General features: G+C 57.0%; 2 protein-coding genes across 7 annotated transcripts in view; both read right to left on the reverse strand.

Annotated features, from left to right (window-relative positions):
• The window catches only part of CTCF (CCCTC-binding factor), a 33,970-nt gene extending 31,403 nt beyond the window's left edge, over positions 1-2,567 (reverse strand). The window contains exon 1 of the mRNA XM_083870263.1: positions 2,530-2,567. The gene's annotated coding sequence lies outside the window, so the exon portion shown is untranslated. The remainder of the gene's footprint in view (positions 1-2,529) is intronic.
• A 7,268-nt stretch (positions 2,568-9,835) lies between these two features.
• The window catches only part of RIPOR1 (RHO family interacting cell polarization regulator 1), a 31,968-nt gene continuing 14,826 nt past the window's right edge, over positions 9,836-26,977 (reverse strand). For 4 of the 6 annotated variants that reach the window (XM_083870257.1, XM_083870254.1, XM_083870258.1 and 1 more), the window contains 21 exons: positions 21,792-21,918; positions 19,683-19,832; positions 19,282-19,360; positions 18,949-18,972; positions 18,418-18,471; positions 18,186-18,338; positions 18,033-18,096; positions 17,903-17,946; positions 17,568-17,693; positions 17,131-17,279; positions 16,802-16,931; positions 14,896-15,708; positions 14,504-14,643; positions 14,021-14,195; positions 13,738-13,873; positions 13,415-13,576; positions 13,119-13,277; positions 12,593-12,789; positions 12,399-12,482; positions 12,012-12,102; positions 9,836-11,026 (listed from right to left, as the gene is read on the reverse strand). In XM_083870257.1, coding sequence (XP_083726383.1) covers positions 10,929-11,026; positions 12,012-12,102; positions 12,399-12,482; positions 12,593-12,789; positions 13,119-13,277; positions 13,415-13,576; positions 13,738-13,873; positions 14,021-14,195; positions 14,504-14,643; positions 14,896-15,708; positions 16,802-16,931; positions 17,131-17,279; positions 17,568-17,693; positions 17,903-17,946; positions 18,033-18,096; positions 18,186-18,338; positions 18,418-18,471; positions 18,949-18,972; positions 19,282-19,360; positions 19,683-19,832; positions 21,792-21,892 — 3,129 coding nt within the window. In that variant the 5' untranslated portion in view covers positions 21,893-21,918 and the 3' untranslated portion in view covers positions 9,836-10,928. Of the gene's footprint in view, positions 11,027-11,730; positions 11,795-12,011; positions 12,103-12,398; positions 12,483-12,592; positions 12,790-13,118; positions 13,278-13,414; positions 13,577-13,737; positions 13,874-14,020; positions 14,196-14,503; positions 14,644-14,895; positions 15,709-16,801; positions 16,932-17,130; positions 17,280-17,567; positions 17,694-17,902; positions 17,947-18,032; positions 18,097-18,185; positions 18,339-18,417; positions 18,472-18,948; positions 18,973-19,281; positions 19,361-19,682; positions 19,833-21,791; positions 21,919-24,739; positions 24,809-26,977 lie in introns of those variants that run through there. The other 2 variants (XM_083870256.1, XM_083870259.1) reach the window with 2 other exon arrangements.

A 26,977-nucleotide genomic window follows, 5' to 3' on the forward strand; every position in this document is an offset into this window, starting at 1 on the left:
AGTTGGCAGGATGGGGAATTAGGGCCTTTTTATGCAAATAAAATCAACAATGTAGCTGAAAGAGCTAATGTACAAAAAACCATTCGGACAGAGCAGGGAGAGCCATCCACAGGTCAGTGGAACCTGTTTAAATATGAGGGATAAGTAAAGGAACAGGCTGGCTCCGCTCCAAGAACAGACAGGCCTAATAATACTCAACATCCAACTTCCAAAAATCTAGAAAAGCATGAGTTCTTGGACATGAAGTCCTCAGGGGAGGAGAAGAAATTAAATTCTGGAGTAGGCTGTGCACAGAAATTCCATAACAAGTTAGTAATCCTACATAATTAGATTTTTCAGGTAAATACTGAATTAAGTCAAGAATAACACGGCTCAGCTTCTGGCATTTCAAGGCACAGCCCCGGGAGCGCAGCAGGCGGGTACCAACCTGCAGCCCCAGGAGCTGGTGAGGATGCACAAATTAGCTACGGATCATAGTCAAGATCCAGCCTGCTCACACGAACACAGCTCTGGAAATAGCTCCTTCCCTCAGTAACTGCAGGCACGAGTCACCAGCAAACTTAACACTGTAGTGACAGTTCTCCAAGCTCTGTCTGAAATGGACGAGCCTTGCTGTATCATTTCAGTTGCAGGGCCACTGGAGGCTACAGGAACTCGACTTTTGGACCTTTTGCTCAGATATTACTCATCAAAAATACCCCACAAAGTTTCCTGAGCCTTTCTGTGCATCCTAATAACCATCCATGTACAGTGGATGACGCTAAAACTGAGCCAGCCCTACACATCCAGAAGAAAAACAAAATGGAAGCAAAAATCCATCAACCTAAGGAAAAAAAAAGGCAGCAAGCTTTGCCCTTATTACTAAAATAGCGTCTTTCTTCGGTTCTGCTGATGTCTTCTACACTAAAGGAAAGTGTTAGGGGGATCGTTTAATTAAGAACAGCTTGAACACTGCACGGGATTATTTCTTATACTCAACGGGCTCCTACAAATTCAACAGGCTCTGCACAAGATGAATAAACTGGAGAATTTGAGGCGATATTTACACACTTCCTGCACTGAAACAAAAGCACGTACACTGGAAGTGGCAAACAGTGTTTTAGATGCTTCTAATGGAGTTAGAAAAACCTCTGGAGTTTATTACCAGTAACTGGTGAGAGATGAGGAACGGCCATGCATGCATTTAAGGGAAGAAAGGCTCGGCAAAAAAATAGGAAGTCACAAACAGGAAAGAGAGCTCATTCTCACCAACAGGCAAGACCTAAGGATTACACTGAACGGAGAAGGAACCATACAACACGACAAAACCCTTCTATCGAAGTCATTTCACAAGGTTAACACAAGGCCAAATCCGATAGCGTGTGGACATATATTCTAAAGAAATCTAAAGCTGATGTAGAGAACAAACAGCAAAGCGTTTGGACACAGAGCATGTGCGGTTTCCTCCTCTGCATCACAAAAAGAATTGGGTTTTGTGTTCCCCCCCCCAAGCAGCACAGACCCACGGAAAGGGGGGAATAAGGCCGTCCTTTGCCATGAGATTTCGGGCCCCATTCCCGGGCAGGGCCCGGCCGCGGAGGCCCGGGAGGTTCCCCGGGAGGTGTCCCGCGAGTCGGGCAGCCGGGCCAGGTCCCAGCAAGCGACACAGCTGGTCGGTGGCTCGGTGGCAGCCCAGGTGCTCCCGATCGAAGCCTGAAGCCCCGTGGGGACCGGGGGCCCGAAGTGGGGCGGAGGGGACGGGACGGGGGATGGGGGGGTGGACACAGGACGGCGGGGCCGCCGCTCTCCGGGAGTGGCGCGGGGGGGCTGCCGGCCGGTCACCGCGGCGAGAGCGGGCGCCCCCCAGCCGTGCCCGCCCCGGTGCTGCTGCATGGCGCTGCTCAGCCTGCCTTGCAGAGGGAGCTCGAGTCCCGCTCTGCGCCTCGCAGCGCCTCTCACTCCGCCGCACACGCCAGCGCAGCGAGGCGGCGGCCGGCGGGAGCGGGACACGCAGCGGTCCCCGCGGGCAGCGCCCGGCCAGACACCGCGGCAGGACACGGGCGGCGGGCGGAGGGCGCCGGGCGAGCCCCGCGGAGGTGCGAGAAAGGGGGGGGAAAGCGGTGACGGGGCGGGAGGGGAGCGGGCCCGGCGGGGCGGGGGAGGGGGGGAAGGAAGGGACGTGCGGGACGGGAAGGGAAGGGAAAGGGGGGGGCGGCAGGCGCGGCGGGGAGGGGGCGGTAATGGGGCGGTTAATCAGCGCCGGTGGCGCGGTGGAGGAGACAAAGGAAAGAAAATGGAGTCGGGGCCGGCGGGTGGCGGCGGCCAGGGAGGGAAGGAGGGCGGGCGGCCCGGGCGGTGCCGCAGCCCAGCGCCGCGCTGTGGGGAATGGCGGCGGTGGCGGCGGCGGCGGCGCGGGGACGGTAGAGGGAGACAAAGCCCCCCTTGCTGCCCCGGCGGCGGCCGCTGCGGGGCCCCAGCCGCGCCGGAGCCCCATCGTGACACCTAGAGGCCGGAGAACGCGACTGCAAACCCCCCGCCGCCGCCGCTTACCTGCGCCCCGCGCCCCGCCGAGCTCCCTCCGGCCGCCGGGCCCCGCCGCCGCCCCGCGCCGCCCGCGGGCCCCGCGGAGGAGCCGCCGCGCCCCGCACGCCCCGCCGCGGCCGCCGCCGCTTTAAGCGCCCCGGCACCAGCCCCGCGGTTTAATCGCTCCACAGTCGCTTTCGGACACAAAATGGCGGCGGGCGGGGCGCAGTGCGCACGCGCCACCCAGCGCGGCTCTGCCGCGGCCGCCGGCCCGGGCGGGGGGGAAAGGGGGGGCGGGGGGGGCCGGCGCGCGCGGGGAAGCGGCCGCGCGGGGCAGGCTGGGAGCGGGCGGGCGGGGCGGGGCGGGGCCAAGGGCGGGGGGGGAGCCGGGGCGCGAGTCGCGCGCCAACTTCAAACGCGCGGGGCCCGCGGCGTCACCCCGCGCGCGCCTGTGCGTGCGTGCGTCACCGCGTCACGTGACGCCGAGGGGCGGGCAGCGGGGGGGGGGCCAGAGGCAGCGCCCCTCCCTCCCCTCAGGGCACCGCGCGGCCGGCGGGGCGGTGTGAGGGGCGGCCTGGGCCCGGTCTGTGTTAGTGATGCCCGAGATACGGACAGGCAGGCACTGCCGGCTGCTCAGCCGCTACCGCCCTGCATTTCAGCCAAAACTGGCCGCTTCACTTCATCTAAAACTGCTCCTTATCAAAAACCGACCTCTTTACCTCAGCCAAAACTGCCCCTTCACCTCTGCAAAACTTTCAAAGCAGGAAGCTTTGCCTCAGCTCCGTGGGAAGGAGCTCCTCAGGAGAATAAGGCCACAGAGAAAGTCAATGCTCTGTGCTGAGGAGGGATTTGGCTTGGTTGCAAACTTTCCTTAAGGTGGAAGGAGTCAGTACAATCATGAATGAATCAGCAGGAAAGTCATAGGATAGTTTTGTAAATAAACAAGTGACTGGAATTAGGGTCTATAGGGGAAACCACGTGAGGAGTGTGTGAGAGCACTCGGCTTGTTCAGCCTAGAAAAGAGGACAGTGAGGGCAGAGATCATCGTGGGCTTCAGCTCCCTCAGGAGGGGCAGCCCCGCTCTCTGTGCCCAGTGACAGAACCTGAGGGAACAGCATGGAACTGTGTCAGGAGGGGTTACGCTGGGTATTAGGAAGAGGTTCTTCACCCAGAGGGTGGGCAGGCACTGGAACAGGTTCTCCAGGAATCACAGCACCAGGCCTGACGGAGTTCAAAAAGCATTTGGACATCAGGCGTGTGATGTGATTCTTGGGGATGTCCTTTGCAGGACCAAGATTTGGACTTGATCGTCCTTGTGGATCCCTTCCAACTCAGGAGATCCTAGGATTCTACAATTCTGTGGTTTAAGATGGTGTTTCCTGGTGTTTTTAAGGATCTTGGGCTTTGCAATCTCAATCGAGTAGGACAAAACAGGTCAAGTCAGCTTCAGCACAGCAGGAGTGGTAGATGTGCCACCAGGTGTTTAGTAGGGAGCTCCTGGGCAAGTCAGTAAGGTTAATTTCTGTCAGAAGTTAGACACCATGGTGTTTTCTGTCCACAACTTATCCCCAAATGGTGAAAAGAGCCACGGCACCCTTGGTGAGATGCATGAATTTATGTGAGAACACACAGGGGCTTGCCTTTCATTTTCTGCAGTTCCCCGAGTTGCTGAATCTTCTGGATTTAACATATTTTCTCATCTCCAGCAGTGTTGTAGCAGACCCAGAGCTGATTGACAGGCAAGCTGAGGAGAATTCTATGAGCTCATGCTGCATCCTCTTGGTATTTTCTTTCCATAAATCCATGTGAAATGGAGCAAGAGTAATGGGTTAAAATATTAATAGTTCGAAAATCAGACGCATTGGAAGGAAGCTGCATTTTTTTTGTTCGTTTTACTCCCCTCCCCTATCAGTCCCTGGAGGACAATAAGGTCAGGAATTCAGAGAGAAATCTAAATGTAAAGAAACCTCAACACAAACCTGTGATGGTAGAACTAAAGAGTGCTAAAAATCTTGCCTCAAATTTGTACCTCTTGAGATATCACTGCAGGTTGGGGTAAAAGCTGTTCAACAGCCTAGGCTTTACCACAACCTGCTTAACAAGTGAAAACCCATCAGAAAAAAAATAAAATTAGCATACATTAGCATGTGTAAACTGTGTCTTTAAATCCTGTTATGAATAATGGTGATGACTTGCTAAGCTGTGCTGTGGGGAGAAGGGTCCCTCTGCCAGGGGAGTTGGGCTGAGAGTGAGATCAGGCCCTGACCCAGCTTTACGGGTTTCTCCTGCCTAAGCCTAAGCTCTCTCAAGTCCTTGCAAAGCAGCAGAGCGCCGTGGGCTGTGTTCTGAGTGCCGATACTCCTTTGGGGATTGTTGACAACAAGTTTCCTTCTCAGGATCATGGCAGAGATAAGTCCATTAGCCCGTTTCAGTGGGGCATTGGCAGCTTACCGAGGGGGTAGAAAGGATGAGCTGTGTGGATGGAGCCTTGGCTGAAGGAGAAATAAATTACCTACAAAGCAATGGTAAAAAAAGTGCCCATTAATTATGAGAGGTGACGGTGTAGCCCACAACCGTGAGCTCCGGGGTCTTCACTGCATGAGAAGTTTGAATCATTGAAACAGAATATTCAAAATTTGAAGGATGCTTACAAGGATCTTTGAGTCCAGTGTTGGACAATCAAAAGATTTGCTAAAATAAATAAAAAAAACCCCCCACATATCCATGGCCTTCCGTTTAGCCACTAAATGAGTTGGTGTAGAAGAAAATTAAGTCAGCACAGCACGAAGAATCTGCTCAGAACATTTCTGTAGTGTGAGTTTTTAAAAAAATCACGTACATTCTTAACTGTCAAGCCATCAATTCTCATGCTGCAATTTTTGGGAGAAAGGCATATCTTTCGTCTGTAGCCACGAATCCTGCTTTAAGCTCAAAATTTAGCTCAGGCACGAATCAAAATGGAGAGGAGCAGTGCCTGTGTGTAAAACTGCTTTGAATACTCGCCCAGGGCAGGGTGTAAATGGGTGCTAATGATCCTTTTGCCTTTTGTTTGAGCCATTCCATGGCAGACGGTCGCATCTTTCTAGTAGGAATGTCTCTGCTTAGGAAGCAGAAGTTTTTTTCCTGGCAAGCACCTATTCCTGGACCTCTCCTGCCAGAAATGTCCCCGACCATCCACCAGCGAGTGCGGGGGTCTGCCCTACTGATCCTGGGTTTCCTCACTTGGAGGCGCTTTTGAGCTGATTTGCAGGGAATTCAAATCCCCAGCTTCAGTCCTAACTGTGAGTGCTCCTGAATATCAGTCTCCGAGCCTGTCCAAATTAGACACCCAGAGGCAGATGCTCCATCTAGAAAAGTTGCCTGAGCGAGGCCTTTCCCAGAGACGCCTTGCTCATGAGCAGAATGGAAAGAACGGAAGCCAAGGAGCTCCCGACTACCTTGCTGAGGCCCCCGGTGGGCTCACCCTCCTCATTCCAGCTCTGCTCTTGCATCACTTGCACAATCCTTCAGGAGTCACCACTCTAAATCAGCTCTAAGGAAGACAGTAGTTGAGCTTGAGAGCATTAAATTAAATTTTGAAGGCTGCCTGAAGCACTATTTGGTCTCTCTATGAAACAAGGCCCCGGCTGTTGCTCCAGGAGTGGTCCTTGGAGAACAAGCCCATACAGATGTGCCTGACAGCCCTGCAAGGAACACGTCAGTGCTCACAGGGAGGCTGTTGCTTTGCTGTGGTTCAGCTGAGGCTGCTTAGCTGTTCCAGTCATCTCTAAGTGCCCCAGTGAGTGCCTTGGAAACATGATTTCCCGCAAGCCTGGGAAAAGGTGGGAGGTCCAACTTTAAGATTGCTCAGAATGGAGAGTCATAAACTGCAACCCCCAAAAATGACTTTGCATCAATATTTAAGTGGTTTCTAATAGAATGACTGATAGGAGGTTTGTGCTGCCACAAAGTGGCAGTGTCTCCTTGGGGTCATTATAGCTGGTGCCTGCTCTTGGTGTCAAACGGGCAGCTGCACCAGCCCAGATGCTGTGCATGAGGAGGGAACATTGTGCTGATGGTCTTCAGGGGCTCCTCAGGACACTTTCCTGAAACTAGCAGGTAAAAAGCGATACCACAGAGTGCTCCAGAATCCATATGCACCCTTCCAATTAAAAGAAATTGAAAAAAGCAAAACCAGCAGTAAGCGAGGAAAAGGAACATCTTCCCCAAGCCAGAGCACATGGATAATATAACTGTGACACAGACACCCTCCCACGGGCTGCAGCTCCTACAAGAAAAGCAAGTAGCTGCTGAGCACAAGCACGTCCGTACAGGAGGGGGATGTTTTAAGTGCTGACACAGATTTGGCTGACAAACACGGTGCTGGCACACTGTCTCCTTTGAAATAACAAATGCTGCCGCAAAACGTGCTCTGCACTGGTGTGTCTGTCCCTGTGTGCTGTGAAAGTGGCTCTCAGGGAGTTCACCCATGAAGCTGAGAGGTCCAATAATCAAGAACTTTTGTTTGAAGTTCGGTCCTTGAAAATGGCAGTCCTGCAATTCCAGGTGACCTGGTGGTGTCAATAGGGCAGAGGTTTTTGGCAATACCAGCATAGACCCATTCACAGCAAGGGGCTGGGCAATAGATTCCTAAGTTAATCTATTTGAGGTTTTTTCCCCACATGTTCTTACAGCCACATAAATAACGGGATTATTGCTTGCAATTCCAGGAGCAGAGTAATTTTGTGCTGGCCTGCAGTTCCCTGCCTACCCTGACAGAAGTCTGCTTTCCTGCTCTGATCTCTACAGTCAAGGTGTAGCTTATCTTGGAAAGTGGAATTGTGCTGCAGGGAGGGGACAAGGTTTTTGCAGGGCAAGGAGAACATCCAGGTAGGTGAGTGAATTAAATTCATGGCTTTGGCCACTAGAGCACTGGGCTGGTTTTATTTTTCAGCACTTATTGAAAGGGCAAAAGAGATCTAATGTGTGAGAGGGCTGGGCCACCTTCCACCTCTCAGGTGCTCTGGTCTGCAGTTGCATATGCCAGCTGGGACCTACATCCCTCATCTCTTGCAGCCCAAAGCTGACAGTGTGATGCAGTGCTTTGGGAAAAGCACTGTGCTTCCCTCCTGGAGCTCATCCAGCCCCCAAAGCAGGTGGATGAAGGCTAAGGGACGAGTAATGCAGCAGTGTCCCCTAGTTACACCTCCCCACAATCCCATCTGCAGATAAAACTGCATCCAGAAGTGGTTATGCTGAGGGGGTGTTCCAGAAGGGACCACATGCACCATGACATGCTACATTCTGCCTAAGCCAGCCCCCAAAAGCTCTGCTACAGTGAGGAAGAAGGAAGTGAAGGCTGTAAATCCTTGGGATATGCTTAGAAACCATGGGAAGCACTGATAGATGGGCCTTGCTTGGCCTGGGGACTATAAATCCCCAGCTCTACTGGTGATGGCAGTGCCCCTGCTCTGGCACTGGTGGCTGGCAGGACTGGGGAGATGTCCCTGCCTCTGCTGCCTTTGGGGTCTAAACTACTCTCTTCCCAGGACCATACGGGCCACTAAGATGATTAAGGGATTGGAGCAGCTGTCATGAGAGCTGGAAAAATGAAGGCTTGGAAGGGGGCTTCTTGTCCATGTCTGTTAATACCTGGCAGGGGGTAAAGAATCACAGACTAGTAAGGTTGGAAGGAACCACTATGGATCATCTGGTCCAACCTCTCTGCTCAAGTACAGTTATCCTAGAGGGCATTGACAGGATTGTGTCAAAATGGTTTTTAACACTTCATGTAAGGGAGACTCCACAGTCTCTCTGGGCAACCTGTTCCTTTGTATGGTCACCTGCACAGTGAAGTTCTTCCTCATTTTCATGTGGAATTTCCTGTGCATTAGTTTCTGCCTGTTGCCTCTTGTCCTGTTGCTGGGCACTGCTGAGCAGAGCCTGATCCATCCTCTGGCACCCTCCCTGCAGATACTGACAGACATTGATGAGGTCCTCTCTCAGTGGAAACTTCGCGAGGCTGAACAGCTTCAGCTTCCTCAGTCTTTCCTTGTGAGAGAGATGCTCCAATTCCTTAATCATCTTTGTATTCCTCGGTTGGATCTGCTCCAAGAACTCCATGTTTCTCTTGTACTGAGGAGCCCATAACTGGACACAGCACATGACATGTTGCCTCACTAGGGCTGGACAGGCAGGATCAGCTCCCTTGACCTGCTGCCAATGCTGTTCCTAATGCATCCCAGGATACCAGTGGTCTTCTTAGTCCCCAGGGCATACTGCTGGCTAAGGGACAGCTTCTTGTCCACCAAGACTCCCTGGTCCTTCTCTGCAGAGCTGCTTCCCAGCAGGTTGGCCCCCATCAGGTACTGGTGCATGGAGTTATTTTTCCCCAGGTGTATCATCATGGTGGATGTTCAGGGATTTAAACCAGCAGAATGTGATGTGTGGGGTTTGAGAAGAGAAAGGCAAATGATACAAGCTTAAAAAAAAATCACCATCAAAAAAGACACATCACAGAGAGGGGGGGGAGCAGTTCTGGGGGCCCCCAGACCCACGGTGACACCACGCAGGGATGCAGGAGCAAGGCCCCAGCAGCCCTACTTCATGATGCGGGCAGAAATATTCAGGATCCCCCCCTTTCTGCCCAGCCTGGTTGGGAGGTGGCACAAGACCAACACTCTGCCGTGCACTTTGTAGCCTGATGCCGCCTCCTCCTCGGTGGGGTGGAAGGCTCCATGTCACCAGCCACATACTGCCAAGGCCACTGAACTCAGGAAATTTAATCAAAGCAGTGAGAACCAATTGTGTTGTGAGTGTCAGGGAGGTGGCCCACACCATGCTGCTGCACTATGCTGTCACAGCCACCAAGAGGGCAAAGTTCCTGGGAGAGCCAGAGGAAACAGTCCTTCCTTCTCAGTAAGCTTCCAACAATCCAGCAGCTCATTGGTGCTGAGGAGCTGCACAAGAGGGGAACAAAAACCTCCAAAAAAACCTCCAGCCTCAGGGAAGTTGGTGAGGGACAAGCAGCAAAAGGAGTCACAGAGAGCAGCCTCCCTTCCAGCCCAGTGGTGTGTCCCTGTGTGAGGTGGGGACAGCGGATATCCTGGGACAAGGCACAGCCAGTGAGACAGAGCAGCTCACAGGGTGTTTTAGCATTCCCTGTCACACCCATCCGGTGTGGGGACATTTGGGAACATGGCCTGGTCACCAGAGCTGCTGCAATCTGCTTCCAGTGCTGGACATGGGTCCTTACCAGTCCAAACTGGAAGTCAAGGCCTAGATAACCAACAGCAGCTGGAGATGGAGAATGTGTGGATATACACGCACACACACACACACACACAGGGCTGTTTCCATTCCTGGGGCAGCCCTGATTTTGGTGGCTCTCATCCTGTGTGGCCACCTTGTACCACCTTGGGTGATGCATCCCACGCCCAGCAGCCAAATTTTGGCAACATCTGGCTGAGTTGCAGAGCCAAAAATCACAATTATTTCCCATTACATCCTCTGTCACCCTCCAGGCAGCTATGCTGACACCCAACTTGCCCTGTCCCAGGGCACTGAGGACAAAGAAACACCCTTACAGCGACACCGACACTCTTTAAAGGTTTTTATTTCTGCTTTAAAATCAAAATTAGTCATTCTCTGTAATTACATTATATATAGATTTATAGAGACATTATAGAAAAGAATTTTTTGCTTTTGTTTTTCTGCAAAAATCTGTAAATAAAAAATAAAATAAAACAAAACAAACAAAAAAGGTGGCAGCTTCTGTCCATCCGTCTGTCTGTCCCTCTATCGCTCCTCCTGCCCCTGCCCTCCACAGCACTTCCCAACAGGCCAGGAAAGGCTCTGGGCTGAGGCCACATCTCACTACACTCCCTACAGCCACAAGCAGGGGAGGGACAGGAGCACGTGGAGCTGGAAAGAAGAAACGCCAGCAGAATATATTAATATCTCATATTTCATTTTATTTAAGTCCTGGGGACTCCAGGTGGCAGAGGGCAGCAGTCCCCATGGCCCTGGCAGCTCCTGGAAAGAAACAGCGAGGTTTCCAAAGTGCAGGTCCTTCCGGGACAGGGCGCGTGCCCTCAAGCAAGAGGAAGGCAAGAGGAGGCAGAGAAATCCGGTACCTCTCCTGCCACCCCAGTCCTGGCAGCTGTAGTGGACAAGGGGGGCAGGAAGGGTGGGCTCCCCGGGTACTTTAAATAGCGATCAGAGGGTGGGATGTGCAGCGAGCCCCTGCCCAGAGGTGCGGAGGCGGCACCCGTGGGGCGGTGGCAGGGGACAGGGAAGCGGTGCTCCGTAAGGCAGTGTGCGGCCGTGGCGAGCTGCCGGCGGGCGGGGTAATACTGTGGTGTGCTGCCGGGTCCCCAGTCCGTGCAAGCCCGGGTGGCCCAGCAGTGCCTTTGCCCTCAGGGATGGCAGGTGGGTGCGCGTGGGTCTCAGAAAGCTGTACTGGCCATGCTGGCTGGTGCAAAGATCCGCGGGAGGCTATCCAGGGTCTCCTCCAGTCGCCGGTGAGCTGATTTACCATCTTCCCCTGCAAGTACATGCCACAATCAGTGACACAAACTGCAGAAGTTCTGTCCCCTGCCCACCTACCCCGACCTTTCCAGGGAAACATGCCTAACACCTGGTAGAGCTGAGCCTCCGTGCTATGGCCACAGCATGGAAACCTCTCTTGTTCTCTATAGCACACCCTGGGATCCCAGCTGAGACCTGGATCAAAAGTCCCCAGAGCTTCTGATTCAGAGATTGCAAATCCTGTTCTCAGCTGCCCAGGTGAGGCAGGGATAACCTGTGTTTGGGCTGCAGGAGTGTTGGCTTGTGGAGAGCCTCACTTGGGCCCAAGGTACCAGAGCTCAGGGCTGTGCCAGCTCTGGTGGTTCCAACAACTGTGCACATCTGCATGCACTGTCATGGGGGTCCAAAGATTTCCCCAGGACCCCCAGGCATACACAGGGATACACACATCCATGCTACAGGCTCACTCTGAGGTCTTTGCCTGCAAATCTGCCTGCAGCGGCCATCCCCAGCAAGAGATGGTGACATGGACAATCTGCTGGGACATAAGACACAAGGCATCTACATGTGTCAGGGTGCCAGTGGGATGTGCACTATCAACAGTCAAGACACACAGACTCCAAAATGTGACACAGCTGACAGGCTCTAAGACAGAGACATTCGTGAGCAAAGCGGCCAGAGCAGGGACAAGGGGTACGAGGACAGCTCACGTGTCCCAACCTGTGCAGCAGCTGCCGCGATCTGGAGGCCTAGAGACACACTCAGATGGTTCTCTCAGGGCCATCTAGCAAATAATAAATAACAACCAGGCTTAGTGCTGTGGCTACAGGATGCCTGGCCCTCGCTGCCAGCTTTCTCTTGCCTGGCAGAGCTTGGGGCATGATGAACCAGAGTGCGTGGAGTAGCCATGGAGCCCCATCTCCCATGGGCACTGCTGGCACCAGGAGATGCCACTCGAGACTGTGGGTGGGGAGCAAGCAGAGAAACAGCAGGACACTCACCACACAGCATCAGGCTCTGCTTGGCTGCCTCCCGCACAGGCTCTTTGTCTGTTTGGCACAGGTAAACCAGCTGCTCGATGCTCTCCTTGGCCTGCAGAAGAAGGGACAAGATGAGTTTTAGCTCTCAGGGCTGGAGCAGAAACACAGTCAGATGAGGAAGATAGCACAAGGCGCTGCAGGCCCCATAGTGCAGAAAAGCCCCTCATCCTTTCTTTTTCTCCTCATTTTCCTTCTTTCTCTGCCCCTGCCTGCTGCTACAGCACATTTAGGGCATCTCCAGCTCTTCTCTCCCAGGAGCAGGAGGCTGTGCAGGTGTGTTGAGAGTCACCGACACATGGGTTTCCTCTTCCTCTGGAGGTCCTGCCGCCTCCTCCCCACATCCCTCACCTTCAAGCAGCCCAGCGCCGCACACCCTGCCACACGTGTCTGCACCTCCTCATCCTCCAGCTGCTCCAGGAAGCACACGAGAGCCTGGGGAAGATGGGGGAGTCAGTGCCACCATCTGTAGCAGAGGAGGGGCAGCACCCCAGGGGCTGTGGCACCAGCCCACATCATCCCTGGCTTCATCATGTACCACATACCCGTTGGCGGAAGCGGGGGTTTTCTGCCAGGCTGCGAAGCTGGGCTGACACGGCGCTCACCACCTTGCTGTTGCCCTCCACAAGGAGCAGGCTCAGTGCCTTCAGTCCCTCCTTCTTCAGGTGGCCCTCGGGCATGCGCTTCAGGGCACGCAGCACCACGTCCTGGTCATCCGAGTTGAGGTTCTGTGCCAGCAGTGCTGCGGGAAACCATCCAAGGTGTGGGGAGTGGCACACCCCTGCCACCCATCCCTGGGCACCTGGGATCCATGCTGGGCAGAGGGGGCCCCACACAAGGTGCCAATGCATGGAATTGCCCCCCAAGGAATTGGGGACCCACAGCAAGGATATGGGAAGGCAGCATGGGACTGGGCTGCACTCTGGATCAGACTGACTTGCGCACCCCAAGGATGGCTGAACCTCTGGGTGATGCCCCAGAATGGTCATGGCACTGCTGCAGGTGATCAATCACTATGGTGATACTATGGCACCCCATCCCAGCACTTAAGGAGGGTGGGAGGACACCCACCTTCCTCTGCCAGCTCCATCATGTAGGTGTCAAGAACCAGGGCACCGAGCGACTCAAAGTGGCTCCAGTACTGGAAGATGGTGACCTGCTCGCTCTGGGCACTGCCAGGCCGCCGGGGCAGCCGCCGATTCAGCACGTCCTCCACCAGTTTCACACACACTGTGGGAAAGAATCAGGATTACGGTCTGCAGCAGCCACGGTCACCCCTCTGTGGAGATCCTGGCACCCATATCCTCCCACTCATGGTCACTGAGTGAGGCTGGCAACTCCCTGAACAGCCCTGGGCACCCACTCACCAGCATCGGCCAAACCGGAGTGCTGCTCACTGATGGGAGCTGCATACTGGGCACTGAGAACCTGCAGGAACCGCTCCACGGGGCAGGTGTAGACATTGGGCGCTTCCACACAGAGGTCCCAAAGGGGCAGCACACCCTCCTTCCGTGTCGAGAACTGCACCACTGTGGGAACAGGCAGTGTCAAACCTCCCCAAGGCCATGGCAGCAGGTGGGTGACAGCTGCCCTCTGTCTGGCATGGTCCCTCACTGCCCAGCACTGGGGATACAGGCTTCACACAGCCTCCAGGATGGCACAGAGGGTCCCCTCAGCTATGTTTCTTTACCATCAGCAGCTGAGCTGGCTGCTCCTGCGCGCTCCTCCGTCAGCTGGCACACAATCTCCAGCACCTGTGACTCCCGCAGCAGCCTGTCCAGGGCATACATCTCCTGGCACCGCAGGGGACCAAAGGTGCCCAGTTTCTGCAAGGCACAGCCAAACCAGGGACTTCAGGGATGAGCTCACTGCCCACATCACAGCCTCCAGGCTGCAGCAAGACCCTCTTCAAGGGGATACATACAGCCCACCCCCGGGTGTCCCCTGCTGCCATATCCCACTCTGGTCCTCACCAGCAGCAGGCGGTTGCAGTTGTTGAGGTGAAGCACCAGAGCCTTATCGAGGAACTCATTGCCAGTACTCATGGGGTCAGTGCTGGCCTCAGAACCACTGCACATTCCAGTGTCATCTGCTCCCATCTCACCAGCGCTGGGGGCCCTGGTGCTGCGCAGAGGTCTGCCAGCTCTCCTGCAAGCCAAGGAGAGATCAAGGCAGTGGATCAGCACAGGACACCTGAACCTGGCTCTTCCCCATCCACAGGGCAGAGGACAAGTCCCAGGGGCACAGGGGCTGCCTCCAGCCCACCCCTCATGGAGAGCTGCAGGGTGACATTGTGCCACCAGGATGACCAGTTACTGCTGGTTCTTGACCTGGACTTTCCCTAAGCTGTGATGAACAGGTCTAAATATGCTTGGGCACCCTTGAACATCCCCCATTCCAACTGCCCCAAGGCCATCTCCTGCCCTGTGCCCCATGCCATGAGCCCCACTGTGTACCTCTCATCTTGAAGAGGCTCCTCCTCAGAGCCCTCTGAGTCCTCCATGTCAGAGGTGTTGAGGAAGCTGAAGCTCTCCAGCGCATGCTCCACTGTCAGGCTGATGCTGGAGGCTCGGCTGAGGAAGACACCTTGCTTCTGCTGTGGAGGAAGGCATGGTGGAGTTGAATCCTGGCTCACCAGCCAAAATAGCCCTGCCACCTGCATTATCAGGCTATGCCATCATGGATGGCCCCATCCCCATCATCCCTGGGCACTGCCAGCAGGGATCGTCTTGTCTCCATTTTCTCTGAGCACTGCCACCATGGCTTGCCCTGCCCCATCATCCCCAGGCACTGCCAGCCAGAATGACCCTGTCACCCTCACCCCATGACACTGCTGAGAGCCCCTCACCAGCAGCATCTCCTCCAGACGTTTGAGCTCCCGTTCGAGGGGCTGCAGCTCCGGGAACTGTCCCCGATAGTCATCCAGAGCTGAGCCCAGGAGGCCAATTGCCTCCTCCAGACCTGAATCCACCATCTTCCCCCGTGGCACCTCAGGGGTGCTAGTGGGCAGTGGTGGGGTTGACATGGGCCTCTCTTCTGCAGAGGCTTGTGCCAGTGCTGTGGGGATCCCGGTGCCATAGTCACTCTGTGCTGGCGCCTGGCTCTGCACTGGCTCTGCACTGCCAGCCTCCTCCTCACAGGAGGTGGCCCACGCCACGGAGGCGCGGGGCTTGGCCTCAGTGGCCCTGTCCTGCCCTGCCACAGCAGCTGCCACCACAGCACCGGGGAGAGGGTGTGCATTTTGCTCATCCATCCCTGAGTTCTCTGTGCTGGGCGCAGGTTCCCAAGGGCTCTCCGCAGTCTTGACCTCCATTGTGGCATCCACACTGGCCTCGCTGATGTGGCTCAGAGTCCGGGAGTAGGGCACATGCCCGTTGGCCACTGTCTCCTTCTTACGGCTACTTGTCTCCTCCGGCTGGCTCCCAGCAGAGGGGACACTGCTGCCACTGGCCCCAAGCACAGCGTCAGCCTCCTCTGGTTGCTGGGAGAAGGAGATCTCGATGGCGGGGGCGGAGGCCTGCACCTCAGGCTGCACGATGGGCTTGTGTGTGGTATGGCGGGCGCTGCTGGACAGCTGGGGGCTGGAGGAGTCATCCGAGGACTCAGAGGAGATGGACCAGGCTGTGCCGTTCTCCAGCTCCTCTTGGCGCCGCAGCATGTTCTGGAGAGGGGGAGAATGGTGTCAGCTGAAACCCTGCTCCTAAGGCCCCATCTCCTCCAGCTGTCTGCATGTCAAGTAGGGGCAGGATTGATCTGAGCTGGAGGGCACTGAGGCTGCCATGGCTCTGTTGGCACAGCAGGATGGTCAGCAAACACCTGGCAGATTCCAGCACTGGATCTCACCCAATGCCACTAGGCAATCCAGCTCCCCATGAACAGCCCTATACGTCTTGGAGCCTTGGGATGCCAGCAGACTCCTAGCACAGTGGGATGCCAACATCCATGCTCCAAGACATGGAGCCAAGGACACCAACCACCATAGCTGCAAGGACAGCAACAGCTCCAGCACCAGCTGGTGGGGACAGCACCGGCCACCAGACCAATTTTGTGGCTCACCAGAACTGAACTGATTCCAGGTTAGTCACACCAGCACCATGACAGCATCACATCAGTGCCACACCAGCACTGTCACACCAGCACCATCTCACCAGCACCATCACCAGTACCACACCCATGCCACCAGCACAGGGACACAGAGAAGCTGTCTACTCACTAGTGCCCAGCTCTTGTACAGGGGTGAACCCAGGCTCCCCTAGCTCTGCAGGACCAGCCAGACCCAGCCTGGCAGCATCAGGCCTTCGGGCATCAGCGAGGGATAGTGAGTAGGAGACAAGGAGTGGCTACAGCTACTGCGGGATGGCCACAGGGCTGGGCTAAGCTACTGGCCTGCTCCAGCCCCACACTTACACGGCCCTGCTGCGGCCATCTCCCGAGCTCGGCCGAGGAGACATCGCCGCAGGAGCAGCTCTGAGACAGCTTCTCGAAGAGTGTCTCCCGAAAGATGTCCAGCAAGGACCAACCACGCTTGTCAGCCGCCCGCTCCGGGCTCTTGGGCAGAGAGAAGAGGAGCTGTGAACGTGGGAGGGAGGAGCAGGTGCCGGTACTGGGGAGTCCTGGTGGGATGGCTGGAGAGGAAGGAGCTGCCTACCCATCCCTGAGCTGTGCCACCCTCTGAGACGTTGCCTAGGCACATCCCTGTGTGGAACCCTCCACTGGCCATGTCTCCTGAGCAGCCCTGCCTGGAGCACACTTACATAGAATGCCTGTTCCCGCAGGGATGGTGTGTCAGGTGGACTCTGGTTGTAGGTGGAGAACCTCTTGTTCACCGTGGAAGCCTTGTTGACACTGCTGGCTGCCGAGGGCTGGTCATCCTTGTCGAAGGGGCTGGGGAGGACAGCAGGGAGGTGAGGAGCATGCACCAGCCCAGGGGGTCCCAAGACACCACTACCCCCTCCAGACCAGCTCTGGTTTTCTATAATTACAGCCCAGTTTGGGGATGGGAGACAGCCTGGGGTGGGTCATCCCTTGCTGGGCATCCCCTGCACTGCCTTGTGCTACCAGCAATGCCTGCTGAGGTACTCACTTCCAGGTCACCTCCAGGCTGAGTTTGAGAGTGCCCAGGTCATTGATATCCACAGCCACTACCTGGGGCAGAGCCGCAAAAAGGTCCTTGGTCTCGCAGGACACATTGCCCACCACAACATGGTTGGCCAGGCTCTTTAGCTCTGTCACCTGAAGAAGGAGGAGAGAAAGAGGAGGAGGAAATGAAACCATGGCCCAGTGAGGGTCATGTTCCGGTGAGGTGCTGGAAGGAGGCCCTGGGAAATGGTGGAATCACCATCCCTGAAAATGTTCAGAAAACATGTGGATGTGGCACCTGGGGACACAGTTTAATGGTGGGATTGGCAGTTCTGGGTTAACAGTTGGACTTGATGATCACAGAGGTCTTTTCTAACCTAAATGACTATGATGCAGGGGGATAGCTGGCCCACCCCATCCCTGTCCTTTTATACACTGTACCTTGATGGAGAGGAACTCTGTGACGAGAGGCAAGAAAACCATTTCTTCGCTGTCCCACACCTGCTTGCTGTTCACCTCGATGCGCCCTCGCAGCTTCCACCGCTGCCGTCCGTACTTCATGAAGATCTGGGGATGCAGAGATATGGGTATGGGGGAGACACAACCCCAGGGTGATGGGTGCTCTCTGTATGTCCCTAGGCATGGCCATGGACCCATGCCACCCACCACCACCCTGCAAGATGCCCTCCATGCCAGCACCCACCTACACCCCTGTGACACCCCTAGGACAATAGGGAAGAGGAAAAGCAGAACCCAACCCATATGGTCCCACCAACCTCATACTGGTCACCAGCACAAAGCCGGGCAAAGCCTGCCAGTCCTGCAAGAGAAGGCAGAGGAGCGTCAGCAGGCAGCAGGCAGGCAGGCAGGCAGGCAGCAGGATAGTGATGGAGCAGGACATGGTACCTTTCATCCGGACGTGGAACTCGCCCAGCTGGCTCTCCAGCTCATTCTCCAAGAGACACATGTTCTGGGAACAGACAGACGGATGGACAAGACCCATGAGCAGCCACCCATGGACTCAGCACCGTGCCAGCCCACCCCAGCCAGTTGCCTCACCTCCGTGTACTCCTTGTAGCCCTTGCTGGCCTCAGCCAGGCTCTCGCGTGCCTCCCGGCTGCCTGGCGAGCCTGTGCTGTAAGCCTTGACCATGTTGTGGGCTCCATCACGGAGCCGCCGCTGGATGCAGTAAGCCTCATACAGCTCATCTATCTGCAAGGACAGGCCAGAGCTGCAGTGGGGTGCAGGGCTGGGGACAGCATGGCCACCTCAGCACTGCCCTAGCTCTCACCTTGCTGGCATGAAACTCCAGGCGACGCAGGAACCGCTCGATTGACTTCACTTGCTGGAAAAGCAGAGGAGATGGTGTGAGCAGCAGTGCAGCCCCTCCATGGAGGAGCTACAGGTCAGGATGTGGCCTCTGTGTCCCCACTGAGGCTGGAGCAGGTCCTGGGAGTTGCAGGGAGCTGCAGGGTGGCAGCCAGCGAGAGGCACCCATGTGCTGCAGCCTCCTCCAGACTCCCAGGCACCAGAAGGTCCTCCAGGAGCCAAGCCAGGCTCCAGAATGCTTTTTTTCCCAGACTGTGAGCTAACCCAAGGCCTGCACTCACTAACAACAGCTTCTGTTTACCTGAAAGGGGTTACAAGATCATCTCTACTTCATTCCCTGCCCACCTGGACCACCCTGCCTGCAGAGCTCCATATCCTCTCCTTCCCAGGGGACAGGACATCAGGGCAGTGCTAGCAGAGAAAGGCTAGCAGTAGCACATCCCAGATACAAGGAAGGGGAATACAAGGGGGATGAGACACTGATCCCGCTTACCTTATCCAGATCGTAGAGAAAGCCCTGGAGGAAAGATGAGAGGGATAAGACACAGCACAAAGCCAGCTCTGCCCACCCAAAGAAGACCCAGCACATGGCACCCACCACCCATAGCACGGCAGTGGGATACGCAGCACCCAGCCAGGGCTGGAGAGTGCATAACAGAGGGATGGGAGCCCCAAACACCAGAGCCTGGGCTGGCCCCTACAACACCACAGAAACAGGCTCTGCCCCAGGCACAGATGGACCATGAGTTATTACAACTGTGCCCACAACCCCAGCTATCTACCCGGAGCACCATTCCCCATAGGGCTTCCCCTAAGTGGCACTCACCAGGCGCGAATTCCTCTTGGACTCACGGATCTGTGTGCTGAGCTTCTCCAGTTCCAGCTGGTGCACCTCCAGGTAGGCTCTGGGGGCAACCACATCATGGGGGTCAGGTTGGGATGCTGTGTCCAGGGCTCCTGCTCCCCATAGCCCACACCCACCCAGCACAGGTGGCAACACATCCCCAGTCTCTGATCCAGCACACCGGTGTGGGAATCCATATATGCCTCTACATGGGATGTGGTGGGATGTGGGACCTTGCCCAATCTGGGACCCCAAGGCAATGTGCCCAAGAGATCTGGCATGTCCCTGCCTGGTGAGAGCAGAAAGCTGCCAACCCTAAGCCATGTCACAAGCTGTCCCCATGCCCCTCAGGAGCTCCCCACCTCCATCCACCCAGCACTTACGTCAGGCCCTTCTTGAGAGCTTCATACACCTCGTCCAGGCGGTTGGGCTGAGGCACCTTGGGTGGTGGGGACTTGTGGGACATTGAGAACATCCTACTGACCCTGGAGCCAGTCTTGCGGGAAACAGTGGGGGTGAAAGGGGAGAGATTCCTGGGGAGAGAGGCTGGGATCAGCACATAGCACCAGTGTCCTTCTGGGTGCCCCAACCAGCCAGGCACCCTGTCTCAAGATGAGGGCGATCTCTGGCATGGAGGCCAAGTCCACTGGGACCTGCCTGCCCCTCCCAGGACTCCCTGGCAGTCTTTCTAAGCACCCGGCAGGGCTGGAAGACACAGAGCCATGAGACTGGGCAGTGCTGCCTGCACCACATGCCTGCAGCCCCCAGCAATGCATTTGGCTGCCCCAAAGCCATGGGAAAGACAACTAGAAACCACAAAAGAAGATGGAGAAGAACAGGAAGGTAACACCATCCCAGTGGGGTCCAAGAGTTTGGCCTTGGTGTAGCCTCTGCTGAGGTGGGGGATCCCTGGTGCCAGCTGGGGGGAGACAAGGCAAAGGAAGATGGCACCATTTGGAGTCAAACTGAATTCCTGGAGGGTACATGGTGACATCTCCAGCCCTGGCTGGCCTCTAAAGGGGCCATGCTTGGCTCCATCTCAGCACCCAGGTTGCCAGGGGCATAGACTTGCTCCCTCTGGGAGGGTGAAATATGCCACCTTGTGCTTCCAGGGTCAGACAAGGATCCCAATCCAGCACAGAAGCATCGTGAGGACCAGCAGCCCTGTCACCTCATCACCCAGCACAGTGACATGGGGCAGGGACGTGCTCACTGATGCTATGCCTCTCCAGATGTCACCAAACCTGCTGGATGGAGCTGCCTCCCCCAGCCAACCCGCGGGATGTCGACCCAGCGCTGGGACCCGAACACCACCCTTCCTGCCTTGTGCAATGGAGTCACTCCCCAGCCCAGCCAGCAACGCCTCACTCACACTGGCTCTTCCCTTCCTCCTTCCAAAGCACCGTCACGCCACCAGTGCCCAGGAGACACCGTGGGCTCCTCATTTCCCAGCCTCAGGCTGTACCTCCCATCCTGTGCTGCTCTTCACAGAAGTGACCAAAAAACTTCCCCGAATCATCAGTGGGGAAATGAATGTCTTGGCCTCATCCCAAGCGATGGGTAAACACCTAATTTCCACCATTCTTTCTTCTTCCCATCCTCCGTGGTCCCTGGAGGCATCTCCCACGAGCATCTCCCCAGCAACCACTTGGCTGCAGGCATCTAGAACTCCTCCCTCTTCTCTGTCTCTAAGGGGCCCCTCTGGTACCCACAAATCCAGCAATGTGCTGGTGACCTGGAAAGTGTCACTTGACCCAGAGGCTGGACAGGACCTGGGGACAAAGTTGAGCAGGGTGGGAGGTCAGAGCACAGGGAGGCTCTGCCTGCTACCCAAGAACTACCTGCAAGACGGTAGTCAGGAACTAAGGATGGTACAGAGAGGGTTGGTGGGGAAGTGCAGCATGTGGGGATGCTGCAGAGAGGAGGAGGAAGGGTATGAAGGGACCATAACATCACCAGTGGATGGAGAAGAAGGAGCAGGGCACAGCTGCTCCTCACACTACAGCTGGTGGGCAGCTGGCAAAACCTTTCAAATGGTAGGTTTGAGGTGGCCCTGAGGAAACCCTGATTCACACCAGCACTCAACCCTGAAACTGGCTGCCACAGGATGTCAAGGCCTTCAAGACACTTCAAAGCCACCCCAGCTCTGCTGCACCCATTAAACATTATGAGATAATCACAGGGAAAGTCTTAAGAGCTGGTTGAAAAATGAGGTGAGCTACACCTGCCCCCTCTGTGCTTTCATGGCAGCAAACACAGGGCTGCAGGGTCCTCACCCCACCTGGGACATGACATGGCAAAAGGCTGGGATGATGGGCCTGGATATGGCCTCAATGTTCCCTGCAGCCCCCTGTGCAACAGCCCCTGGCTACCAAAAAGATCCCTGAGGGAGATGCTGGGACAGCTGGATAGGAAGGAGCCTCAGGATGCACCACAAAGCCCAGGCCTGTCCCCATTCCTCGTGGCAGGCAGCATGAGCACCCATCTCCTACCTGAAGGGCCGGTCGGCCGATGAGTTCACTCCGGCAAAGGACTGGCTCCTATTGATCTTGGTGACGAGGACTCGGCGCTGCGGGCGCACAGACAGTGACATCGTTGAGTGTGACCTGGAGGGCCGCCCTGGGGACAATGAGACATCAGGGTCACCACCAGCAGGGTGAGGACACATATGCAGACAGGACTGAGAATGGCACCCACGGACCATGGGTTGGGAGACTTCCCACTCTCTCAGTCCTGGTGTTCCTGGTACTGGGACACAGATCCCATGCTACTCCCAGAGATACTGCCCTTGGTGAAGTGGAGCTCTCAGTGGGCACACCACTGGGAGCTCTCAGTGGACACACCCAGATATGTCCCAGGTTGGCCCTATGGGAGTTACAGAAAGGGGCTGATGCCTGGTGCCTATCATGGCTTTTCCCAGACATGTCCATGGCAAATTTGACATGGTCCCCAAGCCCAGACACCTCCTCTTGAAGCCCACCTTGTCCCATATCCGTTGTCACCCGTGCCACCCTGCTTCAGGGGCAGGAAAGGCACAGGGCTGGACCCGGCTGCCCAGCCCTTCACTGTCTCCTCACTTGCTTCCGCTCACTACAGCAACCAGGAGGGAAACCCAAGGACAAAAAAGTACTTTGGCAAGTTCCCAGCTTTGCCAGGAGCTCTGTGTGGGGGAAGGCTGAGCCATTCCCTGCCAGACCCTGGAAAGTCTGTGCAGGCCACACGTGTCCAGCCCCATGGCTGCTGCACCCCGTCCTCTGCTCCTGGCGGTGACAGTGTCAGAAGCCTTGAAACCACTGCTGTGACCTGCCTGCCTGTCCCCATCACAGCCAATGCAGTTGATGCCAACTGAGGATGGAGCAGATTTCTGAGTATCAGGGCCTGGACCTGGCTCCTACAGGAACCATTCCTGTAGCCCTGGCCAGGGCTGCAGCTTGGGGAGGGCAGCCCAAAGGACAAGGCAAGTGCAGGGGAGAACAGGGCTCCTGGCCCTGCCACCCTCAGCAGTACCACTTTGAGCACAGGGAGGAGCCCAGACCACAGGGCAGCCATGGAGGAGCAGAATGCAGGACGCTCCACTTCATTCTGGTCACCACTGATGGCAGGTCAGTCCCTCTGTCCCAGCCCTGAGCAGAGCTGTGGCAGCTGCTGGGGATGAGCCCATACAGTGCCTGGCAGTCACACCCCCCACCAGGGACAGCCAGGCAGGACCCCAGGGCTGCACAGCTTCTCTGGCTGACAGACTGAGCCAGAACCAGCTCCCTCCATCCTAAGGAGCTCACTTTGCCTTTCCTCCTGTCTCCAGCATGGCCGACAGTGAACACGACAGGGACACAGACACTGCTGGTGCTTCCACCACCATCCCCACTCCTTCCCCATGCCCAGGACCCAGCTTGGCCTGGTCCCACATGGCTCACACCCACTCAGGCACTGGTGGGCTTCCCCCAGCACTGTGCCCCTCACCACCCCACACACTAGGTTCGGGCCAAGGATTTGCAGCCCCAGGATGTGCCGGAGCCATTTGCAGCCAAAGCTATCCACCACCACCACTCACCTCTATCCCAGTGGAGCCAGGAGGCAGCAGGTCCATCTGGTTCCCCCTTGGGACTCGTGTCCCAGCCCACACCACAGAGCCACTCGGTGGGTCCCACAGACACCGCGTTATCTGGGTGCCAGTCCCTCCATTTTCCAGGACAACACTGTCCCAATTAAGCTCATTATGAAGAGCTGTAATCCCTGGCAGCCCGGCTGACCTGCAGGCCTGGGCAGATTACCCTCTGCAGGGCTCTTTAATCTGCTCCCCACTGAGTGAGGAGCGCCTGTGGCACCCATGCTTGCTTCCCAGCTGGGTGCTGCAGTGGCTCAGCCATAGGGAGAGCACCCACCACCCATAGGACAAGGCTCTCATGTGTGGGGCAGGTCACAGTTCAGGGTGAGGACAGTCCTGCTAACCCATCCTTCTCCAGCCCACACTGCCATTTTGGAACACAGAAGGACCTCTAAGGAGGGTTTCCCAGGCAGGAGCCCGCAGTGGGGAAGGACACTGAGGCTGTCAAAGGAGAGAAGGATGCTGAGAGCATCAAGGGGAGGAGGATGCTGGATGGGGGAGAAGGATGCTGCATGTGCTGGAGGGGACTGATGCCCCAGCACAACTCCCCAGCAGGCAGAGCAATCTGCAGCCACTTGCCCAGGCACCTCAGAGGCTCCAGCAGACATTTTTGCCATGCTGGGTCCTGCTCCAAAGCACTGGAGGCTCCCTCACTGGCACAGGGAGCAGTGGCTGCTGACAGGACCACATCCCTGCACTCCAGCCCTGGACCTGGCTCTCCCCAAACATCCACAACAACGCACCGTGGCACCCTGCATCCCCAGGCCTGGCAACCAAGATCCTGTGCCAGGACTCCAAGCCCCCTTGGAGGAGGGGGACACCCTACCCCTGCTCTGCAGGAGTGATGCTCCAGGAGCCCCAAGGATGCTCCAGCCCAGCACTGGCAGGCAGCCAGCCGGGTGCCAAAGGGCAGCACTGCCTACATGCCGGGCAGGCAGGATGTGGGGTCTCTGTTCCTGGCACTCTTGGGCTTGGCTCACAGAGGAGGAAAAATCCCCAGCATAGTGCATTCCTGACATTACCGAGATAAGAGGTACCTGGTACCAGCAGCACAGCCAGCCCCCGCAGGGAGGAGAGCCTGGGGCACGCTTGGAAGGGACCTCTGAGCATCATATCTTGCCCAGGTTGGTGAGCCCAGTGACAGGCTTACCATGAGGCTGGCACCAGCAGAGCACCAGCACACACATGCCCCTGCTATGGGCTAAAGCACATCCTTTCTCTCTCCTGAGCAGAAGAGGTCCTGCCCCAAAGTTTCAGCCCCAGCAAGCCCAACCACCCCCCGCCCTTAGTTAGGGCTCAGTGCTAACAAACCTGCCTCTCGATCAAGCTTTTCACCTTTTCCGCGCCACAGACTGCCTCCAGATCTTCCAGCGTAGGAAACGCAATCCTGGGAGTGTGTCCCTCTGTCCGTCCTTGGCCAGCACTGCCCGTGGGCAGCGGCCAAAAGGACAGCGAGCAGCTGAGCGGGCAGCACAGCGCGGGGTGCTGGAGCCCACCCCGGGGCTCTCCAGCCCGGCCGCTGGCTCCTCTCTCGACGCCCGGTGCTCTGGAGATGATTGGGATCCCAAGAATGCTGGTCTGAGCAGCGGAGGGGGCAGTCCGACCGGCTGGGTTGGTCCCAGCTGGTTTCTGTTTCCGACACTCAGACACCAGCCTCAGGTCGCTCCGGCGGGTTTATCAACACTGCCCTGGTCGGAGACGCCCCAAACTGGCTCCCCCTGAGTCCCCGGCCCTGCAGCCCTGCGAACTGGGGGTGCTGTGACCAGCACTGCCAGGGATGTCACTCACTGAAGGCCACCCATGCCCAGGGTGGCCAACCCAGCACACTGCAGCACCACTCGCCACCAGCAGCACCTCGGGCCCCCGAGGGGGTGGGTGGGCTGTGGTCCCTGCACTGATGGCACTGCGGCCGTCCTCGGGGCACAGCAGGGCACCAGCGTCCCTCAGTGCGGGAGGCCACCATGGCCACAGGACCATCCATCCCGCCTGTGGTGTCTGCGGCAAGTGGGGGGTCCTGCCACGCCCCGCCCCAGCACCTTTGGGTGAAACTTGGGCGCACGGCGGGGATGACCTTGGGAGCCTGTGAACTCGGCCCGCTGGCTCGGCTCCCCCCGGAGCAGCCGCTGCATCCGTGTTTGCACAGCTGCGGCCCCGCTGCCCCAGCCCAGGCACTACCCCGGCCCCCGCCGGCCCCTTCCGGCCCCGGGACGGCCCTTGGCCGGCTCCCAGCGTGGGCTGGAGCAGTTCTTCCCTCCCATCACTCCTCATCCCCCCGCAGCACAGAGGATGGGAGCATCCGGGGACTGAAGTCATGCCGCCTTGGTCACAAGGAGCCTGAGAGCCGCCTCTTCCCTGACCTCTCCACGCTCTGCCTCTCCTCCAGGAAGGCAGGACAGCCCTGGCTTCTCCCCGTGCTGAGCAAGGAGAGGGACTGGGGGCTTTTGGGAATCAGAGATGAGTCAGTGAATGGTATCCCGGCTCCTGTGACTCACTCGGAGAGAAAGTCCCAGCCAAAAGGTCACAGCCCCCACCGGAACAGGGAATGGTGGATTTGGTTGTTTGGGCGCTGGCTGCTCTCGGCAGTTTGGGTTGGATGGGTGCTGGGTGCTGTCAGCCCCATGGCAGCAGGGACATGGCGCTGATATCAGCGGCCATGGGAGGCTGCTGGCTCCTTGGGCCAAGTGGGAGGGCAGCAGGAAAGGGAAGGAGCTGCGAATGGGAAGAATTGGAGGAAGTGCTTATTTACCCCGCGGAGTATCCCTGCGGAAGGGCAGGGCACGGCACAGGCAGACACTCACAGCCAGTTCCTTGGGGGGGCTCACAGCCCCCGACCTGGCCACTCATCCCATGGGCTCCCTGTCTCCAGCCAGAAGGAGATGCAAACCCAAGCCGTAACGAAGGGAAGCGACCACTACTGGGAGAGGGGGTTTCCCAGAAGCTGGCAAAGCTCAAGCCCGATGTGTCCTCTAGGATGGCTGCTGGGAACCAGCCCAGGTCCTGGTGAAGTGAGTCCCCCACCACCAAAGGCACAAACTGAGCCAGTCAGGATCCCCGTGGACACCACTCATCTCCATACCCTGTGAGACGGGGCTGCATCCTGGCCACGGGCAGCAGACTCCGCTCCTGAGTGGGCTGTGATCCCTCTCAGAAGTGCTGGGATCCTCTAGAAGGATCCTCCTGGGACTGGCATCATCTTGTGGAGGTCCCACATGCCACCTTCCCCCTAACCACCTCATCTCCAGGGTCTTCTGTTGGGTACCAGTAGCTGCCCCTACACATCCTGCCCAGACCAACTTGCTCCAAGTGCACAAAAGCAACCCCAAGGCCCTCTGTTCTGCCCAGGTCCCCTGGGGCCACCATGCCAGGGATGCTTGACATGGAGATGGGCTGTTTGTCCTCCTCAGACATGGGGGCACGAGGGGGAAAAAACCCCCAGTTTGTCGAGGAAAACTGTGCTGCCATGGCATCGGGGGCTGCTGTGTCATCAGGGGTGCATCACCCCAGAGCAGCTGGTAGCTGTGGCCCCTCTCCTTTGAGATACAGAGCCCATCCCGGATCTCAGTGTAGGCAACA

This window comes from Zosterops lateralis (assembly GCF_965231275.1).
Source record: "Zosterops lateralis genome assembly, chromosome: 12".
Lineage (NCBI taxonomy): Eukaryota > Metazoa > Chordata > Aves > Passeriformes > Zosteropidae > Zosterops > Zosterops lateralis.